At 43.4% G+C, this 24,689-nt stretch overlaps 1 protein-coding gene across 1 annotated transcript in view; it reads right to left on the bottom strand.

Annotated features, from left to right (window-relative positions):
* Nucleotides 1-1,343: 1,343 nt before the first annotated feature.
* LOC129693462 (uncharacterized) overlaps nucleotides 1,344-24,689 on the bottom strand; it is a 41,757-nt gene continuing 18,411 nt past the window's right edge. The window contains exon 3 of the mRNA XM_055630275.1: nucleotides 1,344-4,712. Coding sequence (XP_055486250.1) covers nucleotides 2,013-4,712 — 2,700 coding nt within the window. The 3' untranslated portion in view covers nucleotides 1,344-2,012. The remainder of the gene's footprint in view (nucleotides 4,713-24,689) is intronic.

Below are 24,689 nucleotides of genomic sequence, written 5' to 3'. Positions count from 1 at the left end.
AACTAGTAGAGTGGATAAGGGAGAACCAGTGGATGTGTTATATCTGGACTTTCAGAAGGCTTTCGACAAGGTCCCACATAAGAGATTAGTATACAAACTTAAAGCACACGGCATTGGGGGCTCAATATTGATGTGGATAAAGAACTGGCTAGCAACCAGGAAGCAAAGAGTAGGTGTAAACGGGTCCTTTTCAGAAGGGCAGGCAGTGATTAGTGGGGTACCACAAGGCTCAGTGCTGGGACCCCAGCTATTTACAATATATATTAATGATTTGGACGAGGGAATTGAATGCAACATCTCCAAGTTTGCGGATGACACGAAGCTGGTGGGCAGTGTTAGCAGTGAGGAGGATGCTAGGAGGCTGCAAGGTGACTTGGATAGGCTGGGTGAGTGGGAAAATGCATGGCAGATGCAGTATAATGTGGATAAATGTGAGGTTATCCACTTTGGTGGCAAAAACAGGAAAGTAGACTTTATATCTAAATGGTGGCCGATTAGGACAAGGGGAGATGCAACTAGACCTGAGTGCCATGGTACACCAGTCATTGAAAGTGGGCATGCAGGTGCAGCAGGCAGTGAAGAAAGCGAATGGTATGTTAGCATTCATAGCAAAATGATTTGAGTATAGGAGCAGGGAGGTTCTACTGCAGTTGTACAGGGTCTTGGTGAGACCACACCTGGAGTATTGTGTACAGTTTTGATCTCCAATTCTGAGGAAAGACATTCTTGCCATAAAAGGGAGTACAGAGAAGGTTCACCAGACTGATTCCTGGGTTGTCTGGACTTTCATATGAAGAAAGACTGGATAGACTCGGCTTGTACTCGCTAGAATTTAGAAGATTGAGGGGGGATTGTATAGAAACTTACAAAATTCTTAAGGGATTGGACAGGCTAGATGCTGGAAGATTGTTCCCGATGTTCGGGAAGTCCAGGACAAGGGGTCACAGTTTAAGGATCAAGGGGAAATCCTTTAGGACCGAGATGAGAAAAACATTTTTCACACAGAGAGTAGTAAATCTCTGGAACTCTCTGCCACAGAAGGTAGTTGAGGCCAGTTCATTGGCTATATTTAAGAGGGAGTTAGATGTGGCATTTGTGGCTAAAGTGATCAGGGGCTATGGAGAAAAGGCAGGTATGGGATACTGAGTTGGATGATCAGCCATGATCATATTGAATGGTGATGCCGTCTTGAAGGGCCGAATGGCCTACTCCTGCACATATTTTCTATGTTTCTATGTGTGAGAATGAGAGTTAAGTGAGAGACATCAGGCTAGTGGATATAAAGCCAATAAATAAAACCAGTCCTGGTTGTTGATTGAAAGCCATGAAATGTAAAATGCGCACACAAAATAAAAGATTTTGTTTAAAGTTTGTAATAACTTTAATGTTTGACATTTTAGAAAAAAAAAAGCTGATTGCTACCCATTGACTTTGAATGGAGAAAAAAAACAACTACTGACTAGAAGTATCCATTAGTGTTTGACTAGCTAATAACAGAAACTTATAACAGCAAAACAAAAAAATTGGTCTAAAATTATTATCGGAAGTGTTAGTTTGCATTTATCAGAGAAAATAAAATGGTCATTTAATTTTATTAAGAAACCTTTAAGCAGTTTCTATAAAATGTAAATGTCATTCAACCAGTTCTTTAACCAAGTTGGGTAAGATTGTTTCTCCTCGGTCGTGTTCCTTGACAACTGTAAATAAGACAATTCAATATCATTTTATTAGAATCACTGATTAAATGTTTTAGGCCTATGAAAGTGTTTTGCATCACAATGGAAAATAAGACTATTTTTGTTTATTCCAAGGACACAATGCATGATATTTTAAAAATGTTATTGCTTCAGTTTTATAATAATGTTAGAAATGTTGCTAATCATTATGTTGATGTGTGAAATAAAATGCATTAAAAAAAGCATTGGTTACTTCAGTGTTCAAATGGTTAACAATCCTGAAAACCAATTTCAGCTTTTCACTGTCTCAACTGAATACAAATCCAAGTACTTTTATCAGTCTTTTCTGACAGAATCACTGCTTTCTTCACCTTCACAATACAACCAATACAACGAAAAAAGGTAAAGTATAAAACACCCAATAAAATCATAATGATAAATTGTAACAAGAAACACAACAAACAAAACAGAATAGCAAACTTTCCATAGTGTGCTTTTCAAAGTATCCTCATTTGTGAATAACTCACTATCCAATTCTGAATCAATGCTGTCAACATTACTGCCAAAAGCTTCACCCACCTGCTCCTCCTTTTGTGTTCCCTCATTACATTCTCTGGATTTTAACTGTTCTGAATTTGGGTGGATATCTCCCGTAACATCAGTGTCTGTTTCCTTTCCATCATCCTTTTTAACTGGTGTATTAATCAACATGATAGGATCTAAGCATTTGTGGTGGTTATTCAGCTCTGAATTCTGTTGCGATGAGAATACTATATTTGTTTCCCCCTTAGTATAATTTACAGTGCACATGGTTGAGTCTAGACTTATATTAACTTTAGGTTGTGGTGCTTCTTGGCTTGTGCTCCTATTTGTTGGTATATGTTGAGTGTTATGAAACATTTCACCCTTTTTAAAAGAATAATTGTCATCTGGTGATTCAGAAAAAGTATTTGTTGCACCCTCGCTCTGCATACCAGTTTCATTATCTACCCCACTCCTATACTTTTTAACATTATCACATTCTGCACTCGTATGATGATCTACTTCTCCTGCTGTCAGTTCACAACTAAGCACAATTTCTGTTGCCACCTGAGATACACCATACATCTGGGTATATTTCATGGATTCATCCGCTTTGGCATACAAAGCGTGCTCCACGTTAGATCTTCCTTCTTCCTCAAGATTGACTCTGCCCCCCTCTAAAGACTCGTTCACATCTGATACACTGTAATGATGTGAGTAGTCACTTTCTGAAACACTGCAATTCTGTTTAACCTTTACATACTTTCCATTTTCATTGCCTTTCTCCTTGTCATGCCCCTCCGCTCCTGTGGGCTCTGTAGCACCAACAATCATCTGCTTTTTCTTCACATCACAATTTTGAAATTCATAAATATTTTCAGTTGTCTCAGTAATTTCATGAGAAAACCTTTTCTGTGCATCTTCCTGAAGATCAGGAGCCATTTGCACATAATTGGCTGCACCTTTACCAATGTTTGTGGCAGTTGTGCCTCCTCTAGAATCTTCCTCAATCATCTGAAAAGCTGCGGTCAAATTCTGTATCAGTTGTAAAGATTGTTTGCCATTATGAAGTGCATCTTCTAAAGGGAGCAGAGATGCCATTGTGTGCAGACTTACTCTTGAATTGTTTTTTTCCTTTGTGTTTTTCTGCGCAGCTTGAGATGTGATCTTTTCCACTTGCACATGTCTCGTGCTCGTTTCTGTTGCATGTTCACTAAACTCTGGAACACTTTTTGTATTTCCTTCATTAGCAACATGAATGTTTGAAGGCTCTCCATGCAATGATGGCAAATTCAAAACTGTGGTCACTTCCTGGTTTAAATGTTGTTCATCATTTGTTAATGCCTTTGCACTTGGTGATGCAGCTGCTTCAGTCATCCCTTCATCTCCAGTAATTGCAAGCAATGCAGCTTCAGTTGCATCCTTTACCATTGCATCAGCTAACATACACGGCGGGTTGCTAATACACCGCTCTGCAATTTGCGGGGCGCCTACTTTATCTTTTTTTTGTTCATCAGCAACATTTGTTTCTGGAACTTGTGTCAGGGATGGAATCACTTTGTCAGTTCTGTTTGTTGGATTTTGAACGTGTGCACTTTCTGTCCCCTTCTTCAGTGAATGAGGTTTTGTGAATAAATCTTCCAGCTTTTTCGCTTCCAAATTGTCCGCTTCAGTGGAATACTGGGATGACATTTGCACATCACTTATTCTTGCACTGAATATCTGCATGTCCTCTGATGAGACTGAGTCATGGAACAAGGAACTTATTCTCCCTGGCTCAAATACATTATCAGTGTCGGTGCATATTGCAGAATCATGGAAGGATTCAGATTCTCCAATTGATGATGCATCACCAATCAAATTAACATCTTCGACACTTTTATCTTCAGAGTTTGCAAAATCTTTGACTAACTTTGTAGGATGTGACTTGTTACTAGTGAGCTTACCACATACACCCATAACATCTGGAATTATTACCAAGTTGTTTTGCATATCATTAGCAGGGATTTTGTGCAGGTTGTTTCCCAAGGGTCTATTAATTTCTAGTGTGGAATTAGTTGATGTATCAGTTGCATGTGATGTAACAGCTTCATCTATATTTAGTGCGAAAGGAACGCTGTCTACATGCTGCAAATGTGATCCATTAATGGCAAACAATTCAGAAGATTGGGTTATTATTTTGTTATTGCTTGGTGCAACATTACCACTATCTGTTATTTCTTTTGCATCTATATCTCTCTCATGGCTCTGGATTTTGAGATTGGGAGTGCTTCTGTTACTTGCTGAAGGGATTCCAAGGCATTCCGATTCTTCTTGTTTTATCGTGTTTTCTGTGCTTGCAAACATAGTATGTTTAACTTCCAAGTCCTCCCGTTCATTGTTTGGTGATTCACTGACTGTAGCAGCATTCTTCTCATTCTCTTCCTTCACGTAATAATGTAATCCTTCCAATTGTGATAAATTAGTTTCTTGGCCTCTTGGGTTGGTCAGTGAGATATGCAATGGAGGATCCATCTGTAAAAATAATTAATGGTAAAATTATATAATCACTCTCACTTAATAAATATTCACAAACACTGCCTTGAAAATAAACACCTCAGTAACAAACCAACTAATCATATTCATCAGCGGTGGAATCAATGTACTGATCAATGGACCATTGTGGGAGAGAGGCCGTGTTGAGAGAGATGTTCTGTGGAGGGTAAGTTTGAGGTTTTGGCTCAAGAGGCTTTAGCGAGGAGGCGGATACAAGGAGGCTGAGAAGAAGGGGGAAGAAGGTAAAGGTCCATTCTGCTGTTTCTTTTGTGTGATAGTTGTGCTTTTTTTTCTCTTGGTTTTTAGTACACTAGTGATGGCAGGTAGAATGGTGCAATATTCTTCCCGCAGGATGTGGGAAGTCATGGACATGGCTGCTGTTCCTGATAGCTACGCCAGTGGGAATTGTCCAGGCACAGCTCCTTATTAGGGATTTGGAGCTGCAGCTGCAGCTAGGATAATCTGGGAAAATGAAAGCTTCATAGAGTGGTGTGGAGGTCATGTACATGAAGCGAGCAGGTGGATGACCATGAGAAAAGGGAGTAGACAGAACGTGCAGATGATACCTGCGGTCATTCCACTTCTAGAAAGGTTCATTGTTGTGAGGAGTCGGCCACAGCAGCAGTCAGGGCTGAGACACTGAGCCTGATTGAGGCACAGTGGAGAAGGTAATGCCAGGTGGACCACGGTTGTAGGAGACTCATTAGTTAGGGGGGAAATATGAGATTCTGTGGCAGCAATGGAGACTCCAGGATGAAGTACTGCCTCCCTCGTGGCAGCATTCAGGATGTGTTGGAGTGACTGCATGGCATTCTCAAGGTGGAAAGACCGCAGTCAGGAGTCGTGCATGTTGGGAAAAAGACATAGGTATGAAAAGTGGTCCTGCAAAAAATAATTACAGGTAGTTAGGCAAAAGATTAAAAAGCAGGATCTCCAGGGTAGCGGTCTCCGGATTACTCCCAGTGCCAGATGCTAGTGAGGGTAGGAACAGGAAGATAGGACATACTGTTGGTTCATGTTGGGATGCTAGATGTTTGGAGCTGGGAAGTAAAAAGTGGGTAATCAGGCAATTGGGGAATTTGTCATATGTGTTCAGCAAAATGTTCTCATGCAAAATGGAGAAGGCCCTCCAAGGGAGAGGGCAAAGCTTGATCAACTTTCTGTATATTGGGAAGAGCAAGTGACCAAGGTGTCTGTGCAAGCATTTGGGACCAGCGACAACTGTTCTATGAGGTTTACAAGAGGAGCATTCATAAAGAGGAACACAGCAAGGCAAAAGGGAGATAGTTCTGGCAGATAATACTAAGGAAAATCTAAAGAGATGCTATAAGTACATTTAGGGAAAGAGGGTAAAAAGAGACCAAATAGGCCTCTCAGAAACCAAAGCGGTCATCTCTGTGAGGAACCACAGGAGATGGGTAAAGTCTTCAATTAGTATTTCTCTTCTGTTTTTACCATAGAGAAAGACATGAGGATGGGGTTACTTGGTACAGTCTTGAGGAAGGTAGATAAATCTCCCGACCCTGTTCAGATATAACCGAGGACACTGTGGAAAGCTGGAGAAGAAAATTAAGGCACCCTGGCTGAGATGTATGAATGATCATTCGACACCGGTGAGGTGCCAGGGGACTGGAGAGTGGCTAATGTTGTGTCTCTATTTAAGAAAAGCTGCCAGGAAAAGCAGAGGAACTATAGACCAGTGACCCGAATATCACTAGTAGGCAAGTCACTGGAGAGTATTCCAAGGAATAAGATACATATACATTTCAATAGACAGGGGCATATCAGGGATAGTCAGCATGGTTTTGCAATTAAGAAATTGTGTCATATAGAGTTATGGAGCGATACAGTGTGGAAACAGGCCCTTCTGCCCACACTGGCCAACTCGCCCACAACGGCCAACGATGTCCCAGCTATATTAGTCCCATTTGCCTGCGCTTGGTCCATGTCCCTCCAAAACTGTCCTAATCATGTACCTATCCAACTGTTTCTTAAACAATGTGATAGTCCCAGTCTCAACTACATCCTCTGGCAGCTATAAACATTACCCCTCAGAGTCCTATTAAATCTTTTCCCCTTCACCTTAAACGTATGTCCTCTGGTCCTCGATTCACCTACTCTGGATAGGACAGGATATAACCATATAACCATATAACAATTACAGCACGGAAACAGGCCATCTCGGCACTACTAGTCCATGCCGAACAATTATTTTCCCTTAGCCCCACCTGCCTGCACTCATACCATAACCCTCCATTCCCTTCTCATCTATATGCCTATCCAATTTATTTTTAAATGATACCAACAAACCTGCCTCCACCACTTCCACTGGAAGCTCATTCCACACAGCTACCACTCTCTGAGTAAAGATGTTACCACTCATGTTACCCCTAAACTTCTGTCCCTTAATTCTCAAGTCATATCCTCTTGTTTGAATCTTCCCTATTCTCAAAGGGAAAAGCTTGTCCACATCAACTCTGTCTATCCCTCTCATCATTTTAAAGACCTCTATCAAGTCCCCCCTTAACCTTCTGTGCTCCAGAGAATAAAGACCTAACTTATTCAACCTTTCTCTGTAACTTGGTTGTTGAAACCCAGGCAACATTCTAGTAAATCTCCTCTGTACTCTCTCTATTTTGTTGACATCCTTCCTATAATTGGGCAAGCAAAATTGTACACCATACTCCAGATTTGGTCTCACCTATGCCTTGTACAATTTTAACATTACATCCCAGCTTCTATACTCAATGCTCTGATTTATAAAGGCTAGCATACCAAAAGCTTTCTTTACCACCCTGTCTATATGAGATTCCACCTTCAAGGAACTATGCACGGTTTTTCCCAGATCCCTCTATTCAACTGCATTCTTCAATTCCCTACCATTTACCATGTACGTCCTATTTTGATTTGTCCTGCCAAGGTGTAGCACCTCACATTTATCAGCATTAAACTCCATCTGCCATCTTCAGCCCATTCTTCCAAATGGCCTAAATCACTCTGTAGACTTTGGAAATCCTCTTCATTATCCACAACACCCCCTATCTTGGTATCATCTGCATACTTACTAATCCAATTTGCCACACCTTCATCCAGATCATTGATGTACATGACAAACAACAAAGGACCCAACACAGATCCCTGAGGCACCCCACTAGTCACCTGCCTCCAACCCGATAAACAGCCATCCACCATTACCCTCTGGCGTCTCCCATTCAGCCACTGCTGAATCCATCTTGCTACTCCTGCATTTATACCCAACAGTTGAACCTTCTTAACCAACCTTCCATGAGGAACCTTGTCAAAGGCCTTACTAAAGTGCATATAGACAACATCCACTGCTTTACCCTCGTCAATTTCTCTAGTAACGTCTTCAAAAAAGTCAAGAAGATTAGTCAAACATGACCTTCCAGGCACAAATCCATGTTGACAGTTCCTAATCAGACCTTGTTTATCCAGATGCTTATATATATTATCTCTAAGTATCTTTTCCATTAATTTGCCCACCACTGAAGTCAAACTAACAGGTCTATAATTGCTAGGTTTACTCTTAGAACCCTTTTTAAACAATGGAACAACATGCACAGTACGCCAATCCTCGGGGACTATTCCCGTTTCTAATGACATTTGAGGGATATTAGGGATATGGACCAAATGCGGGCAGGTGGGACTAATGGAGCTGCGACATGTTAGCCGGTGTGGGCAAGTTGGGCCGAATGGCCTGTTTCCACACAGTATCACTCTGACTCTGTAGAGATTGGGAATCAATGCGGTAATCTCTGTGTGGAGCCACAGGAGATGGACAAGGTCCTTAGTGAATATTTCTCCTTTGTATTCACCGAGGAGAAAGACAGGAGCAGTCAGTGCTACAGTTGAAGAGGTGCTGAAGGTACTATTGTGTTTGAAGGTAGACAATTCTTTAGAGCCCGATCAGATATATCCGAGGACATTGCGGGAACCCAGAGAGGAATTTGTGGGAGCCCTGGTTGAAATTTACGAGTCGTCCTTAAATACAGGAGAGGTGCTGGAAGACTGGAGGGTGGCAAATGTTGTGTCTTTTTTCAAGAAGGGCTGCAGGGAAAATGCTGAGAACTATAGGCCGGTGAGCTTAACATCTGCAGTTGGAAAGTTACTAGAGAGTATTCTGAAGGATAGGATATACAGGCATTTAGGCGGACAAGGGATAGTCAGCATGGGTTTGTACATGAGAGGTTGTGTCTCACAAATATGATTGGGTTTTTTGAAGATGTGACCAAAAAGGTCGATGAGGGCCGAGCTGTAAATGTACTTATGGACTTCAGCAAAGCATTCGACAAAGTTCCGCATGGTAGGCTGTTCTGGAGGTTAGATCGCATGGTATCCAAGGAGAGATAGCTGAATCGATAGAAAATTGGCTTTGTGGAAGGAAGCAGAGGGTGATGGTGGATGTTTGCTTCTCGGACTGGAGGCCTGTGACTAGTGATGTGCCTCAGGGTCCGGTGCTGAGCTCGTTATTGTTTGTCATCTATAACAATCATTTGGACCAGAACATACAGGGCAAGATTAGCAAGTTTGCCGAGGATACACAAGTGGGTGGTTTTGCAGATAGTGAAGATTGTTGTGAAAAATTGCAGCGAGATCTTGATTGACTAGGAAGGGGGCCGAGGAATGGTTGATGGAATGTAAAACAGCGAAATGTGAGGTGTTGCAACATAGGCAGGACCTACACATTGAATGGTCAGGCTCTGGGTAATGTTGTAGAGCAGAGGGATCAAGGAGTGCAGGTGCAGGTGGAGTCGCAGGTAGGTAGGGTAGTCAAAAATGCTTTTGGCACATTGGCCTACATCAGCCAGTATCGATTATAGAAGTTTGGAGATCATGTTGCAGTTCAATAAGACATTGGTGAGGTTGCATTTGGAGTATTGTGTTCAGTTCTGGGCACCATGTTATAGGAAAGATGTTGTCAAGCTGGAAAAGGTACAGAGAAGATTTGCAAGAATGTAGCCAGATCTAGAGGATGTGAGCTATAGAGAAAGGTTTAGGAAGGAACTGCAGATGCTTGTTTAAACCGAAGGTAGACACAAAAAGCTGGAGTAACTCAGCGGGACAGGAAACATCTCGGGAGCGAAGGAATGGGTGATGTTTCGGGTCAAGTAGGCCGGGACTTTATAGTTGGAGCGCGGGAGGATGAGGGGTGATCTTCTAGAGAGGTATATAAAATCATGCGAGGAATAGATTAGGTAGATGCTCAGAGTCTCTTGCCCGGAGTAGGGGAATCGAGGACCAGAGGACACAGGCTTTAGGTGAAACGATTTAACAGGAATCTGAGGGGTAACATTTTCAAACAAAGGGTGGCGGATGTATGGAACAAGCTGCCAGAGGAGGTAGTTGATGCAGGGACTATCCTAACATTTAGACAGGTACCTGGATAGGACAGGTTACAATACAATACAATACAATACCGTTTATTGTCATTTGAACTTCAAATGAAGTTCAAACGAAATTTGGTTTCTGCAGTCATACAAGAAAGAACCAAGCCACACACCAACACAATTTACACAAACATCCATCACAGTGAATCTCCTCCTCACTGTGTTGGAAGGCAATGTCTTGTCTCTCCCCTGCTCTCCATTCTTCTTCCGATGTCAAAGTCAAAGCCCCCGGCGGGCGATAGTAAGTCCTGCGGCCAATAAGGCCGCGCCGGGTGATGCGAGGCCGCGCTCCAGGTCTTGACGTTGGGAGCCCACTGCAGACGCTAGCAAGCCCCATGGCTGTTAAAGCTGCGCCGGGCAATGTAAGGCCCTGCTCCAGGTCATTTTCAAACCCGCAAAATTCGGGCGGGAGAAGTTGCCATTGCGAGAGCTCCGAAAAGCGGTCTCCCACATGGGACCCGCGAGCTCCCGATGTTACCATCCTCAGGGGCTGCGGTTGGAGCCTCTGAGCTCCAGAGTCAGGTCGCAGCCGCGCACCACCACAGCTCTCCACGCTCCGAAGCCGGCCAGCTCCACGATGGGGAGTCTGCAGGCTCCGCGACTGGAGCCCCAGGTCGTTCCGGCTGGAGGCCGCTCCACGGTGCTAGGCCCCAACAACAATGGAGACCTGACATGGAAAAGGTCGGGTCCCCCATACAGGGAAGAGATTTAAAAGTTCCCCCACCCCCACACATACACAGTTAAAAATAATTAAAAAAACACTATAAACTATACACTCAACGGGACAAAATAAATTAAAAAAAGACAGATGGACTGCAGAGGCTTTATATAATGAGAAGAGCAGTATCTTAAGTGTCTGAAGTTGTCCAAGATGCAAGTGGTGTGCCTCATAGATCAGTGCTGTGCCCATTACTGTTTGTGGTTTACATCGGCCAGCTCTATGAAGAGTCCTGGTGGTTCCAAAGTTCTTCCATTTAAGAATGACGGAGGCCACTGTGCTCTTCGGGACCTGTAATGCTGCAGAAATTGTTTTATACCCTCTCCCAGATTTGTGTCTCGACATAATTCTGTCTCGAAGGTCTACGGACAATTCCTTCGTCTTCATGACTTGGTTTTTGCCCTGACATGCACTGTCAACTGTGGAGCCTTATATAGACAGGTGTGTGTTATATGGACAGGTTTGTGTTATATAGACAGGTGTGTGTTATATAGACAGGTGTGTGTTATATATACAGGTGTGTGTTATATAGACAGGTGTGTGTTATATAGACAGGTGTGTGCCTTTCCAAATCATGTACAATCAATTTAATTTACCACTGGTGGACTCCAATCAAGTTGTAGAAACATCTCAAGGATAATCAATGGAAACAGAATGCGCTGAAGCTCAATTTTGAGTGTCATAGCAAAGGGTCTGAATACTTATGTAAATGGAATATTTCAGTTATTTATTTTTAATTACTTTGCAAAGGTTTTGCTTTTTTATTATGGGGTATTGTGTGTAGATTGATGATAAAAAATGAATTTAATACATGTCAGAATAAGGCTGTGACATAACAAAATGTGGAAAAAGGGTTCTGAATACTTTCTGAATGCACTGTGAATGCACAGTCTTTTAACCTGAGAAGTGGAATTGGGAACCAGGGGCATACTGTAGGTGTAAGGTGAGAGGGGAAAGATTTGAATAGGCACCCAAGACATCTTCTTCACACAGAGGATGGTGGGTATATGAAACAAGCTGCCAGAGGTGGTAGTTGAGGCAGGTACTATAGTAGTATTTAAACAACATTTGGACAGGAACAGTTTAGAGGTATATGGGGCAACGCTGGCAGGTTGCACTAGTGTACAGTGGGCATCTGGTTAGGCATGGCCAAGTTGGGCCAACGGGCTTGTTTTCATGCTGTATGAGTCTAATACATTTATTGAATCACATTCCCAGCCCAAAAGGATGAAGGCCCAGATTTTGCTATTGAAATGATGTAACAATAGTGCAGGTAACCTGTGTTCATTTCTGACCTCTCATTCCATTCATGCCAAATTTGCACATTCCCTCTATGACTGCATGGAATGCCTCCCATGTTTTAAAAGCATGCTGGTAGATCTTTGACCGCTGTAAACTGACCCGAGTGTAGATAGCTGGTGCGTGCATTGGGGCTTGTTACTGCGTATGTGTGACAGAGAATATCTACATGAAAGTAAGTTGGGGAGTGGGATTGAAGAGATTGCTTTATGAGCTGGCATAGACACGATGGAATACACCAGAACCTTATAAACCTATGGAAATAAGGAAGATGATGGGTGTTCACCAATATTCCACCAGGAAATGGATAATGGCTGGAGCCTGCCATCCACAGTGAAAAGTAAAAGTCTAGAAGATGTGGTGTAGGCCTACTTTCTCCAGCGATGGCTTCAGAACTTATTGATCTGATGAGGATTTTAATGATTTGCAAGCTACTTGCACATCAAAAGGTCCTAAACATATAATGTTCTTGTGTGTTATTAATTACTATCAGTCAGCCAAGGGAATAAAATAGTAAGATTAAATGAGAACTTACCAGTTTGAAGTTTGATCTGTATTTTATGAGGAGTTACGATGAGGTATTACGTTAAGAACCCGTTCAGCACGCATGCGCGGCATACTTCAAAGCAGCGGTGTGGAATCACAGATAGACAGTTATTGAAGTAAACATAGTAAAGGTAAGGAGACATCAGTTTATGAATTTGACCCATATTATTGAGGGTGGGAGCGGAGGGCACGTAATCCCTCATCGTAACTCCTCATAAAATACAGATCAAACTTCAAACTGGTAAGTTCTCGTTTAATCTTACTATTTTACTTCGGAGTCACGTGAGTGATTCCGTGAAGATTTCAAAGCTCTGTGATTTCAAACCGTGTAACGGTTATTACTACATCACTGCCGAAGTCTTTGAGGGAGGAAGTGTGTTATCGTAACCAACCAATATTCATTTGTAGAAACACACAATGGTATTTTTTAACAATAACAACAAAGAAATTAAATTGCTCCCCTGGGCTTAAATTAAATATTTGCAGTCTATAAAATCTTTCCTGCAAATAAAACAGGTTTTGCCAACGGCTTATTATAAAATTTCTGAACGGTCTTTCCCCCCACCATCCTGCTGTAGCCAGGATGTGGTTTATAGGCACGTCAATTCTTTTAGCCGTCGACGTGGATGCTGCCCTGGTGGAATTAAATTTGTACATGTTATTTTTTATCCCAGCAGCTTTTAGCACCTGCTTGAGCCATCTCGAAATGGCTCGTCACCCGTCCATAAGGTTTTTTATGACTGACCCACAAGGCTTTTCATCTCCCTCGAATATTTTGGTTGTGTCTATGTAGGATAATAGGGTCATGGCACATAACCATGTTTCTGGCGGGTAAGCCCGGAATTCCACGACTGGAATAGGTGTTCCTGGTCTGCTCTGTTTGATCATTCCCTGGATAATGACAGAGATCTGGTCTGGAGCTGTGAGCATGCTGTCCAATCACAATAGGTGTAGTGACTGGACCCTCTGTGCAGCTACAAGTGCCATCAACATGAGTGTTTTGAGCATAGATGGTTCCAGGTTGAGGGATCTGGCTGGTGGCCATCCCCTGAGGTATGTCAGGACCACACTGACATCCCATATATGGGTGTACCTTGGTCTAGGGGGTTAGAGTTGTAAATACCCTTCATTAGTTTGACCACCAGCTGGTGGGACCCCATGGCCTGTTGTCCTGGAGCTGGCTTTAAATAGACAGGCAGGGCAATTCTAGCTGTGTTGATGGCTCTGTAGCTGAGTCCTTCATCGTGGTGAAGGTTCGCCAGGAATTCCAGTACGTTGGTAACTGTAGCGGTTGAGTAGGTGGTCCCTGTATCCAAGCAGTACTTCTCCCATTTTTTGATGCTGGACAAGTGCTGTTTTTTAGTGGATGTTCGGAGGGATGCTGACATGGTGTTGACGGTTTGTTATGATAATCCCAGTCCCAGAAGTGGTTTGTGCAGAATCTGCAACCCAGGAGTTTGATTTTTTCATAGCACGGGTGGCTTGTGCCCGACACTGGGTGTTAACAACTCTGGGTCACTGTGGAATAACATCGCAGTTTCAACAACCATGTCATGGAGTATTGGGAACCATGGCTGTGTAGGCCATTCGGGTACTATCAAAATACCTGAAGCAGAGTCCATTTGTATTGTGCGTAGTCCCCGACTGATGAGGCAGAAGGGAGGAAATGCATAGAAGAAGAATTTCCCCAATCCAGCACGAACGCATCTACCGCTGCTGCCTCAGGGTCTGGCTCCCAAGCGACATACATAGGTACCTGGTGATTTAGCCTCGATGCAAATAAATCGATATCTGGCGTGCCATATTGCTTGATAACTTTTGTGAAAAAGTTTTTGTGGGGTTTTAACTTCCATTCGATGTTGTCATTAAATTTATGTGACCTGGTGTCTGCCACTGTTTTTAGCTTACCTGGCAGGTAAGTGACTGATAGCCAAATATGTCTTTGGACACACCATTGCCAAATTGTGTTGACCAACTTGTCGCATGATACCGATTTTATGCCGCCCATATGGGTAATGTAGGCCACCACCGTAGTATTATCTATTTATATCTGTACATGCAAGTGATGCATATTTATGCATATGCTTTTAAACCATAAAAGTCACCCAACATCTCTAGATAATTAATGGCCAGTGTAAGTGGTAATGATGATTCTGGGTTAGTCCATCTACTACTTGTGCTGGATATAGAGTTAGTTGCTCCCCAGTCTTGAGCACTGGCATCTGTTTGGATAACTGACGTAGGGTTAGTGATGATAATAGGCTGAAACTATGTCAAACGTTTTTTGCCCACCACTGTAGCTCTGATATTACTTCAGTGGGTAACTTCATGAAATGATCATAATGACCTGTATGTCGTTTTCAGATTCAGATTCAGATTCAGATTCAGATTTTAATTGTCATTGTCAGTGTACAGTACAGAGACAACAAAATGTATTTAGCATCTCCCTGGAAGAGCGACATAGCAAATGATTTGAATAAATAATAATAAGTGTCCGGGGGGGGTGGTGATTGGCAGTCACCGAGGTACATTGTTGAGTAGAGTGACAGCCGCCGGGAAGAAGCTGTTCCTCGACCTGCTGGTTCGGCAACGGAGAGACCTGTAGCGCCTCCCGGATGGTAGGAGGGTAAACAGTCCATGGTTGGAGTGAGAGCAGTCCTTGGCGATGCTGAGCGCCCTCCGCAGACAACGCTTGCTTTGGACAGACTCAATGGAGGGGAGCGAGGAACCGATGATGCCTTGGACAATTTTCACCACCCTCTGCAATGCCTTCCGGTCGGAGACAGAGCAGTTGCCATACCATACTGTGATGCAGTTGGTAAGGATGCTCTCGATGGTGCAGCGGTAGAAGTTCACCAGGATCTGAGGAGACAGATGGACCTTCTTCAGTCTCCTCAGGAAGAAGAGACGCTTTGTTTTTGGTACAAAGGTCCGAATTATGTAGCCGGAAATGCTGCTACCATTTTCCCAATTACTCTTACTTGTCGAGTAGTTACAAGATACAAGATACAATTTATTTATCATTTGGACCCCTTGAGGTCCAAACGAAATGACGTTTCTGCAGACATACATTACAAACAAATAGACCCAAGACACAACATAATTTACATAAACATCCATCACATTGCTGTGATGGAAGGCCAAAAAAACTTATCTCCCACTGCACTCCCCCGCCCCTGCGATGTCAGAGTCAAAGTCAAAGCCCCCGGCTGGCGATGGCGATTGTCCCGCGGCCATTAAAGCCACGCCGGGTGATGCAAGGTCGCACACCGGGTCTTGGTGTTAGAGCCCCCGGCGTGCGCTCGCAGAGTCCCGCGGCCATTCCAAGCCGCGCGGGGCGGTGCTGTAAGGCCCCGCTCCAGGAGCTCTTCGACCCCGCAACTCGGGCGAGAGAAGTCGCCGTTGCGGGAGCCCTGAAAAGCGGTCTCCCTCCAGGGACCCGCGGTCTCCCGGTGCCACCGTCCGCCAGACCCGCAGTTGCAGCCTCCGAATCTCCGGAGGCCGGGCCGCAGCAGCGCTCCACCACCGCTCCACCCGCTCTGGACTCGGCCAGCTCCGCGACGGTGAGGTGAGTCGTCGGCACCAGAGCCCCTGGTCTTCCTGTTGGAGGCCGCTCCTTGTTGCAGCCCCAACGACATTGGAGACCCGACAAAGAAAAGGTCGGGTCTCCCGTGCAGGGAGAGATTAAAAGTTACCCCCTCCCTCCCACCCCACCACACACATACCCCAACAGAAAATAACAAAAACTACATAAAAACATAGACAAAAAATAATAAAAACGCAGACTGGCTGCAGAGGCCGCTGCTGACGAGAGTCGCGCTGCCTACCGTACTAGTTGGTAGTTTGTTGACCATTAAATTGTTGCATGATGGTGCCAATTCAACTATGTTGTCTTTTGGCAATGTTACAGTCACGTAGACTGAATTAATTGTGAAGCCCAAGTAGTCCATGATAGAGGATGGCTTCAACTTAGATTTATCTGGATGTAAGACAACCCCAGGGTTTCGAATAACTGTTTGGTAGCTGAACAGCTAACATAGTCAAATTCATGGTCTTGCCTACCATTTAGGATATCATCAAGATATGCCATGACAATATGTTTTTGTCTTCTGAATATTGCCAGAGCTGGTTTTAGTGTCTTGGTGACACTCTTGGGCTGATGTGAACCCATTGGGTAACACTTTAAACTGCCATAGCTGCCCCATCCAGGTAAATTTCAGGTATCTGCGATGATCCTTGTGAATGGTACTAAATAGTAAACATCTTTAAGATGAATCCTTACCATGAAGTATCCTTTGGAATTTAGTTGTTTGGCAGTAACAACCGGTTCCATTTTTAAATGTGTATATTTAGTGAAGTTAAGTCAATGATGATGCGACATCCACCATTTTTGGGTTTAGTGAATATATTTGATACGAATTGCAAGGGTTCAGGTTTTCCCATGATACTCTTTGTAATTAGTCTCACCAGTTCAGCTTGTCCCTCTCGTTTCTTTAACGGAGAGGGGAAAAAATACCCTCGGGGGTGAATGTTGACCTGGTGGCAATTCTTCTAGTATGAATTGTATTTGTATTCACTAATGCCATTGAGTATATACTGATCACTCGTGATAGACTCCCATGTGTTAGTATTACTCTATATACTGGTAGGAACCAGACCCACCTACCTCCATGGTTATGGGTATTCTTCTGTTTCCTGCCGGTCCAACGAGTGTTGCACGCCGTTTGACGTGGCGGTGACGTTGGGGGGTGGCACATTTTCCATGGGGTCCGCTCTGGGCCCTGGTCTGGAATGCGGACCCCGAGCTTTCATCAGTCCGATATGGTAGACGTTGACTGATGGATGCGATGGGGTGCTGCTGCCTAGGAATGACTGTTTTTGGTTACTCGTCCCGGCCCTGCCCTCATGAGCCGAAAGTTTTGTAAAACCTCTTTCATGTCCTTCATATGCTTTGTGAGGTTTTTGCCAAAGAGCAGTGGGTCTGGCTCAGTGGCTGGGGTATGCACAACCCCGCAATGTAGGATTTTATGGCAGGTCTTATGACTTGTTTATGAAGGTTGTGGTCACCTCCGTATTTGTCCATGGAACGAGTAAAAAATGATGTGATGGCTGTCGTCAGGTTTTAACGGCCTCCTGCACGTGGGGTTTCCACGTAGCTGTCCACCACACCTAGCAGCTCTTCCTGTTCCTGCACCCCTTGCATACTCCCAAGATCTGCAGCCATTGCCCCTGTTCTTGACCAGCCCAGTCCTGGTCACCAAAGCTATCCTCTGGATAAGGCATTGTGGAGGGAGTGCCTGACCCCCCTCTGCGAGAGCGCCCCTCCTGGGGTGCACCTCGCTGGAGCTCCATGCGGCTCAGGCGGTTGTCTCTCCCCCCGGGCGGGTGGAAAGACGTTCCCGTCCTATAAGTCGGAGCCACCGGCCGGACGCCTCTTCCTTGGCTTTACATCCAGCCCGCTGCTCAGGCGCTTGCGGGCTGGGCTCGGCGCGGTGTCGGGGAATAGCGGACCGCCCGCTAAGCGGTCCTATCGCCTTGTAGCTGCCCCCGCGAGATGGAACGCTCCTCCATGGAGTCGAGCGGGGGCAGGTCTGTTCAGGCGGCTGTCTTTCCCCCCGGGCGGGTGGAAAGACGTCCTGTCCGATATGTTGGAGCCACCGGCCGGACGCCTCCGTGGCGGTACGTCCAGCCAGCTGCTTAGGCTGGCACGGTGTCGGGATAGCGCAGCGCCGGGTAAGCGATCTTGCCGCCTTGATGCTGCCCCCCCCCAGATGGAACGCTCCTCCGTGGTGTCGAGCGGGGGATAGGTTTGTTGCAGAGCCTTTCTTCTCTGCCGGACAGCAGAAGGCTCCCTGTGAAAGAAAAACTCGACGTCAGCTTAGCTGATGGTCCGTTCTTTCATCTCCATAGTGGGAGCGCCTGACTCCCGCTGTGCTGCTGTTGCTCTGCTGGACGTAATGCCGCACATGCGTGCTGAACGGGTTCTTCACGGAATCACTCACGTGACTCCAAAGTAAAATTAGATACATTTCTAGTGTCTGTCATTTTATGTTAGTATTTTATACTTCAGTTTGGTTCATTTGTTTAAGCATCAAACTTAATTTCATAGAGGATCTGATCTTCATTTTGTTCTCTGTTTTAAGACTATTAATTCAATTGCTGCTTTTTAAAAAGTCAGTGGTGGACACTGTTGCTTTGCTGTTGATGGTAAAATCTGAGTCAATTGGAAAATTGGACTCGTCACAAACAAGATAATGGCCCAGATAACTACATCAATTAATTGGCCAAGGTTAAGCTACTAATCAAACACTCAACCAAAATATTCTTTGATCCATAAATTGGTAGTGGCTCTTCATCATCTTATCTAACTTACATGTGAGAAACTGTGGCTCCATGAGAAAATCAAACTTGGGTAATGGTTTTAGAGAGATGCGTGGCAAAATCAGACTTGCTCAACATGTTGTTGAGGCTGCATTTAGAGTGAAGATAGATACAAAATGCTGGAGTAACTCAGCGGGACAGGCAGCATTTCTGCTTAGAAGGAATGGGTGACGTTTCAAGCCTCGACTCAAATCGTCACCTATTCCTTCTACCAGAGATGCTGCTTTCCCGCTGAGTTATTCCAGCATTTTGTGTCTATCTTCGGTGTAAACCATCATCTGCAGTTCCTTCCTCCACATTTAGTGCATTGCACTCAGTTTTGGTCACCCAGCTATAGGAAGGTGGTCATTAAAAGGTTTATTTATTCCAGCTTTATTTGCCGCTGAGGGGGGAAGACGCCTTTTCTGTAAAATCGCTTCTGTCTTGTCTTGATGACATTAAGTCCTGGTTGGCCCTAAACTTTCTTGGATTTAATGAAAATAAGACAGAGGTGATTTTATTTGATCCCAATGGCTGCCGTGAACCTCCATTTGTTGATTTAGGTCCATTGTCAAGGTACGTGAAGCCAACAGTTGTGAACCTGGGTTTTAGGATGGACAGTGACTTTAAATTAGATCGCCAAATATGCGCGGTGGTTAAGTCCAGCTTCTTTCACCTAAGGAAGCTGGCGAAGGTGAAGCCCATTCTCGAGCGGCAGCATTTTGAGACAGTAATCCATGCCTTTATTACATCTAGGCTGGATTACTGTAACGCGCTCTATTTTGGTGTTGCTCGTTCTTCACTGGCTCGTCTCCAGTTGGTTCAGAATGCTGCTGCTCACCTTTTAACAGGGACTCGAAAGAGGGAGCGCATATCGCCAATTCTGGCCTCCCTCCACTGGCTCCCGGTGCACTTTCGAGTTCATTTTAAGATACTGTTATTTGTTTTTAAATCTCTGAATGGGCTCGCCCCGCCTTACCTCTCTGAGCTGCTCCACCCATATGCTCCTGCCTGGTCCCTCGGGTCAGCTGGGCAGCTGCTCCTGGAGGTACCGAGGTCTAGTCGGAGGCTCAGAGGGGATAGAGCCTTCTCTGTTGCTGCTCCGGCACTCTGGAACACCCTGCCGTTGCACATCAGACAGACCCCCTCACTGTCCATCTTCAAATCCAGTGTTAAAACACATTTGTACTCCCTGGCTTTTGACCATGCCTGAGGCTTTGCTTCTGTTTGTGGTGTTTTTGATGTTTCTTTATTTTGCATGTCTTTTCCTACTATTTCTTTTGATTGTTATTTTTGGTGTGTATTAACTTTTTTGTCAATGATTAGTGATGTACAGCACTTTGTTGCAGCTATGTTTGTTTTTAAAGTGCTCAATAAATAAAATTATTATTATTATTATTATTATTATTATTAACCTGGGAAGAAAAGAGAAAATATTTCCAGGGATGTTGACAGGACTTGAGGGCCTGAACTGCAGGGAGAGTTTGGGCAGGAGGCTGATCTTATAGAGGTGTATAAAAACACATGGGGAATAAATAGGGTGAATGAACAGTCCTTTACCCTAAATAGGGGAATGAAGAACCAGAGGATATAGGTTAAGGTGAGAGGGAAATGATTTAATAGGAACCTGAAAGGCAACTTTTTTACTCAGAGGATGGTAGATATATGCATTGTGCTGCCAGAGCGGGTAGTTGAGATAGGTACTACAACCACATTTATAACACATATGGACAAATACATGGTTAAGAAAGGTTTAGAGAAATATGGGCCAAACACATGCAGTTGAGACTTACAGAATGTAGATGATGCATCTAAATCACATGGCCAAGTTGGGCCAAATGGCCTGTTTCAACGATATATAGACTCTATGACTCTTTGTAAAACCAATATAAATGATATAATTTTCCATTAGTTCCTTTGTATTGTACAGAAGTTGAGAATTGGCAAGAAGTTTGAAGCATTAGCTTTAAAGTTGAAAATTAATCTCGTGGGTTTTAGGTAGGGATCAGTGGGGGTAAAAATTCCAAGTGGCACTGGCTACTTTAACTCCCTCACCTCATCCACATGCCACCAATCAGTAGCCCACCTGAATTGGGCAGAGTGCTATAGGGGTGGCATTTGAAGCTGGATTCCAGTAAGTCAAATCAAAATGGTTTGTTCAAGTCCCAAGAGAATGAACCATACAGGAAGCTCTAAGGATGTAGCTGAGATGAGGGAAGGGTGGTGAACATCCATGTGATAGGGAGAGCTGGGCTTGCTGACTCCAAGCAAAACAAAGGCTTCCTTAATGCCATGGAATATTTTACACCAACCCAGTCACGGTGGAACAGCAGAAGAGTTGCTGCCCTACTGTGAATGCAGCGCCAGAGACCCGGGTTTGATCCCGATTACGGGTGCTGTCCATACGGAGTTTGTACCTTCTCCCCGTGACCTGCGTGGGTTTACTCCGAGATCTTTGGTTAATACCAAATCTGAGGAAGGACATTATTGCCATAGAGGGAGTGCAGAGACGGTTCACCAGACTGATTCCTGGGATGTCAGGACTGTCTTATGAAGAAAGACTGGATAGACTTGGTTTATACTCTCTAGAATTTAGAAGATTGAGAGGGGATCTTATAGAAACTTACAAAATTCTTAAGGGGTTGGACAGGCTAGATGCAGGAAGATTGTTCCCGATGTTAGGGAAGTCCAGGACAAGGGGTCACAGCTTAAGGATAAAGGGGAAATCCTTTAAAACCGAGATGAGAAGAACTTTTTTTCACGCAGAGAGTGGTGAATCTCTGGGAACTCTCTGCCACAGAAGGTAGTTGAGGCCAGTTCATTGGCTATATTTAAGAGGGAGTTAGATGTGGCCCTTGTGGCTAAGGGGATCAGGGGGTATGGAGAGAAGGCAGGTATGGGATACTGAGTTGGATGATCAGCCATGATCATATTGAATGGCGGTGCAGGCTCGAAGGGCCGAATGGCCTACTCCTGCACCTAATTTCTATGTTTCTATGTTCTCTGTTTCCTCCCACAATCCAAAAAGGTACAGGTTTGTAGGTTAATTGGCTTGGTAAAAATGTAAACACTGTCCCTAGTGGGTGTAGGATAATGTTAATGTGCAGGGATTGCCGGTCGGCCCGGACCCGATGGGCCGAAGGGCCTGCTTCCGTGCTGTATCTCTAAACTAAAACTAAACTAAACTAAAACTAAATATAGATAGAATTAAAATTCAGTCTAATAGATTTCTGAATAAAGATATCTCTGATAAAAAGCCACTCAAGGAGCACTATGTAAGAACACTCATAATTAAGTGGTCAAGCTCAGGAAAGGGACTTAAGTCAAAAAACTCTCTTACTCAGGAGTGTGATTTCTGCCATTGCATAAAGGCGAAGCTATTCATTTGCGGCAATTAAATTAATGAAGAATAAACATTAAAAGACTTCTGATTTTGCATTCCATAATGAATTAGCATTTTCAATGGTTGAAGTTCACTGATTGTTTTGCAGCAAACATTTAAAATCGTGCACTAAACAAAGAATGAAATTGTTGCATTATTTAGTATTAGCTGAAAGTCACATTTAATAAAGAGAGAAATTTGCATATCTAATATATTATTTATAATTTCAATACAAAAAGAAGATTTAACATGCCATTTCACATCAGATGCACCATTTATTTGACAGACTAATAACATAAGAGTGAAAACCTTTAATCAAGTTTATTAATTTTCATTTGGAATCAAATTTCCATGAAGTCTACATAGATACATAGATAAATAGACAATAGGTGCAGGAGTAGGCCATTTGGCTCTTCGAGCCAGCACTGCCATTTAATGTGATCATGGATAATCATCCACTATCATTACCCCACACCTGCCTTCTCCCTATATCCCTTGATTCCGCTATCACTAAGAGCTCTATCTAACCATCAGCCATGATCATATTGAATGGTGGTGCAGTCTCAAAGGGCCGAATGGCCTACTCCTGCACCTATTTTCTATGTTCCTATAACTCTCTTTTGAATGCATCCAGTGAATCGGCCTCCACTGCCTTCTGAGGCAGAGAATTCCACAAATTCACAACTCTCTGTAAAAAGGTTTTTTCTCATCTCAGTTCTAAATGGCCTACCCCTTATTCTTGAATTGTGCCCCTGGTTCTGGACTCCCCCAACATCGGGAACATGTTTCCTGCATTTAGTGTGTCAAATGCATTAATAATTTTATATGTTTCTATAAGAATCCCTCTCATCCTTCTACATTCCAGTGAATACAAGCCCAGTCGCTCCATTCTTTAATCATATGACAGTCCTGCCATCCCAGGAATTAACCTTGTGAACCTATGCTGTACTCCCTCAATAGCAGGGATGTCCTTCCTCAAATTAGGAGACCAAAACTGCACACAATACCCCATGTGTGATCTCACCAGGGCCCTGTACAACTGCAGAACCTCTTTGCTCCTATACTCAACTCCTCTGATTATGAAGACCAATTAGCTTTCTTTACTGCTTGCTGTACATGCATGCTTACTTTAAGTGACTGATGTACAAGGACACTCAGGTCCCATTGTACTTCCACTTTTCTTAACCTGACACCATTCAGATAATAATCTGCCTTTCTGTTTTTGCCATTAAAGTGGATAACCTCACATTTACCCACATTACACATTACCCATGCATCTGCCCAACCTGCCCAAGTCACCCTGCTTCCTCATAGCATCCTCTTCATAGTTCACACTGCCACCCATCTTTATGTCATCAGCAAATTTGCTTATGTTAATTTTAATTCCTTCATCTAAATCATTAATTCATATTGTAAATAGCTGCGGTCCCAGCACTGAGCTTCACCGATTGAGAAACAACTACTTAAAACCAAAAGTCAATTTTATATACATGGCGAAAAATCTGGTAAATTACTCGCTAATCAGTTGAAAGCGGTGTCGGCCAAACGTCAGATTACTAAAGTGAGTAAACGGGATGGTACACTAACTGTAGACCATGACAAAATTAATAAATCCTTTCAGGAATTTTATACCTCCTTATAACCAATCAGAATTTCCTCCTGATTCCAATATAATGCATGAGTTTTTAAAGAAACTGAACTTGCCAAATTTACCACAAAATGAGTCTCTGTTGTTAGATGAACCCATCACGGAAGAAGAAATACAGAAAGCAATCCTTTCAATGAATTCTGGTAAAGCTCCTGGTTTATATGGGTTTACAGTAGAATTTTAAAAGTATTTTTCAAGTTTATTGTCTCCCTGGCTATGTAAGGTTTTTATAGAAGCCTTTTTAATGAATGGATTACCACAATCCTTTTATGAAGCATCTATTTCTTTAATTCTTAAAAAAGATAAAGACCATACTGAAGTGACATCATATAGACCTATATCACTGTTAAATGTAGATTCCAAAATTATTTCCAAAATATTAGCTATGAGATCGGAAAGTATTTTACCGCAAATTATTTCTGAAGATCAGACAGGTTTTATTAAAAATCGTTACTCATACTTTAACGTTAGGAGATCAATGAATATCGTATATACAGCGCCAAATAAAACCCCAGAATGTGTCATTTCACGATGCCGAGAAGGCGTTTGATAGAGTAGGATTGGAATACTTATTTAATACACTTCAAAAATGTAA

This window comes from Leucoraja erinacea, unplaced genomic scaffold (genome assembly GCF_028641065.1).
Source record: "Leucoraja erinacea ecotype New England unplaced genomic scaffold, Leri_hhj_1 Leri_304S, whole genome shotgun sequence".
NCBI classification, from domain to species: domain Eukaryota; kingdom Metazoa; phylum Chordata; class Chondrichthyes; order Rajiformes; family Rajidae; genus Leucoraja; species Leucoraja erinaceus.
Note: the sequence above shows the minus strand (reverse complement) of the source record. Positions and strands in the feature narration are given on the sequence as shown.